Below are 2,776 nucleotides of genomic sequence, written 5' to 3' on the forward strand. Positions count from 1 at the left end.
AAAAACCTAGTAAGGATTAAGAGAACACTCCTGAGGAGCTGCAAAGCATTCCTCCTAAGTAACAAAGGGGCTGTGGGGTGTGGGAAAGAACCCAGGTAAGCCCATGTTTTACTCCATATAAAGTCACATCCAGTTCTTTAGAGAAGATAGTGCATATTATGGAGAAAAAAAAAGCCTCTGCTATGGAATATTTATGTTCAGTGTTTGGCTTGACCACATACACCTTCCAGGAAGAGTGTTTTACTGGAAGAGTGTTTTAAAGAAGTTGACCTAAGCTACTAACAGAGATTTCTCCATAGCTCTTAGTATGTGACAGTGCTGTTCTGAGTGTATCATTCTATACAGGTGCATGTGGCAATAAGCAGACAGATAACACCCTCATTCAATTTCCCCTCAGAGAATTGGAGGCACCAAGTGGGCTAGGTCTATGACTACCAGAGCACAGAATTTTGACTCCTACTATTCTTGTTTGTTTCTTTGTTTGTTTGTTTGAGACTCCTACCATTCTGAGTCTCGGTATTCTGGTCTTCTAAAACTTAACAAATCACTGTCCACATAACCATCCCATTTCTCTTTCTAAACTTGGGGGAGATGTATTATTCTTATTGCCAAGTCACATGGGACAGAAATGAGGACGAGGCTAGTATACTGCTTAGTAGTCACACACTCAGTGTGTGTGGTCAAGGCAAGGCCTGAACACAAATATTCCACCCCAGAGGTTAAATGTCAGGCCTTTCTCTCCATAACATGTACTATCTTTTAATGTCAAATAGGTTTCATTATTTTCTTCTAAAAGCATTAGATTATAAGCCAATCATACCTCATTATTTTTTAAGAGCATTTTGTGCCTAACAAACATGTTAGCAATGTGACAACGTCCCATCATTGCAGACTGTTAACTATCTCCCCATAACCCATTTTCTGCCCAGATTGGGTCAGCATCCTTTATNTAGTTAGTTAGTTATTTTTCTAATTTGGAATTTACAGATTATTGCCTAAGTATCACCTTTGTCGAAATGAATGAATTTTTTGCCAAAGGTTATTTTATTTGACTTAAAAATCAGAGTAATTCTCCTCCATCTATTTATACTAGGAGAGAATGAGCAGTTCACTTCTCATTATGAGCAACTGCCTTCCCTGCTCTATGTCCAGCCCTAGGGGAGAGGGTGCCACAGAGGGGCCTGCATCAGGCTACATCCTAGNGTCCAGGACCATCACCTCCTCGAAGGGACTCTTCTGATTCCAAGGCACAATCTTTTGTTTGCCCTTCCTCTCTCTGCCAGTGTTTCTGAGGTGACACACCAGGGGCCAAACNACATTCAGGAGAGTTCATACCCACAGCCTGCTGGAATACAATCTTAGTAGAGACTCTTTAAAATAATTGAATTTTTGTGAGTGTGTTCAGCCTGCAGTGGAGCATGGACCATGGACGTCACGCTAACTCCTTGAGTCCTGGGTGCTACCCCTACTCAGATATGAATAAACAGACTCTGGCTCTGCAACTGTCNTCGCCAAGTCCANTCCTCTTAGGCAACAAGGAGATTGAGTTATAAAAACAGTTGTTGTGTTCCTTAACACGCCTTGTCACTTGACCAAATTTACCAAGCTCCGTGAGTTCCCAATGCTGGAGACAGGCCTGTTTTTCCTCCTTTCTTGGAGTGCCTTCCTGTCTGCAGAGGCTGCCGGCTTAACAGGTCAGTGCTTTATGCTACAATGTGAGCAAGGCCTGTGAATGTGGATTGTTGTATGTGTCTCGGTGTGGAATCTTCCCAGCCCAGCAGGAGAGGGAATGAAGTCTCTCTTAAATAGTGAATTGAATGGATTCTATCAAAATCAGCCTCTGCCGAGCTCCCTGGGGAGAAATAATAAAAAATAATTCATCCACTTTGTGCAAAATAGTTTAACAGGATGATTTCAAAATGTTCTTGTCTTCCTTTTGGACAGGAGGGGATGGTGAAAGGGACTGGCCAATAGNTATGATGGATGANATTACAAATGAAAAGCTGCATGCACTGTGAAGGGACACACACACCCAGCCTCGCTAGGGAGAAAGAAGTCAGTGGCTTCTGGCTCCCAGCAGCAGGCTCTGGTGTGGGCAGCCTCTCCTCTCCAGAGTGTGCACATCTGACACACATCAGTGTTCATAATCTCTGCAAGGCTGCCTGGACAAGTGAGAACACCAAATGCTGGTGGGTGGCTNTATAGTCTAGTGTCACATATGGCAGAAAGTCTACAGAGCCCTCCGAGGTTGTAGAGTTGATCTAGGGAAAACTGTCTTAAGACTCATGGGCTTTAGATTCTTTNCTATGGATTCCTCAACCAAACTGTTGGTCTGTCACTGTGGGGGNCTGTACTGGGGTAGCTATACCAACTGGCACTTTACATGTATGAGAGTCACCAGAGCTCTTTAGCCTGACTCTACTTCTCTAAAGGTTCAGTACCTGGCATTTATTTACCTACCACATTTTAACTGTCAAGAAATCTGTGGACTCACGACAACACCATTACTGATAGTAAAAATCTGTGTTCTTGGGATATTTTCAATCTAATGGATGAATAACCTAAGCAACAATTAAAATGGACACTCATTGAGGATGCTCCACAAACCACTGTCCCAGATGATTTCAATCTACAGAAAGACTCAAAACTAAAAAGTGTCCCAGTCCACTGTGTGCTGAGTTGTGAGGCTGAGATTTAAAGCTACAAACTTCAAATCCAAACTCTTAGGCAGTCCCATGACAAATAAGCCTCCCCTGTGNNAGACCAGGCCAACCTC

The 2,776-nt window shown here is 43.0% G+C and overlaps 1 protein-coding gene across 1 annotated transcript in view; it reads left to right on the forward strand.

Moving 5' to 3' along the window:
• Positions 1-1,746, forward strand: part of LOC115031959 (sodium/hydrogen exchanger 9-like) — a 78,844-nt gene extending 77,098 nt beyond the window's left edge. The window contains exon 4 of the mRNA XM_029481980.1: positions 1,589-1,746. Coding sequence (XP_029337840.1) covers positions 1,589-1,732 — 144 coding nt within the window. The 3' untranslated portion in view covers positions 1,733-1,746. The remainder of the gene's footprint in view (positions 1-1,588) is intronic.
• The last annotated feature ends 1,030 nt before the right edge of the window (positions 1,747-2,776 follow it).

The sequence above is a fragment of the Mus caroli genome, chromosome 9 (genome assembly GCF_900094665.2).
Source record: "Mus caroli chromosome 9, CAROLI_EIJ_v1.1, whole genome shotgun sequence".
Classification (NCBI taxonomy): domain Eukaryota; kingdom Metazoa; phylum Chordata; class Mammalia; order Rodentia; family Muridae; genus Mus; species Mus caroli.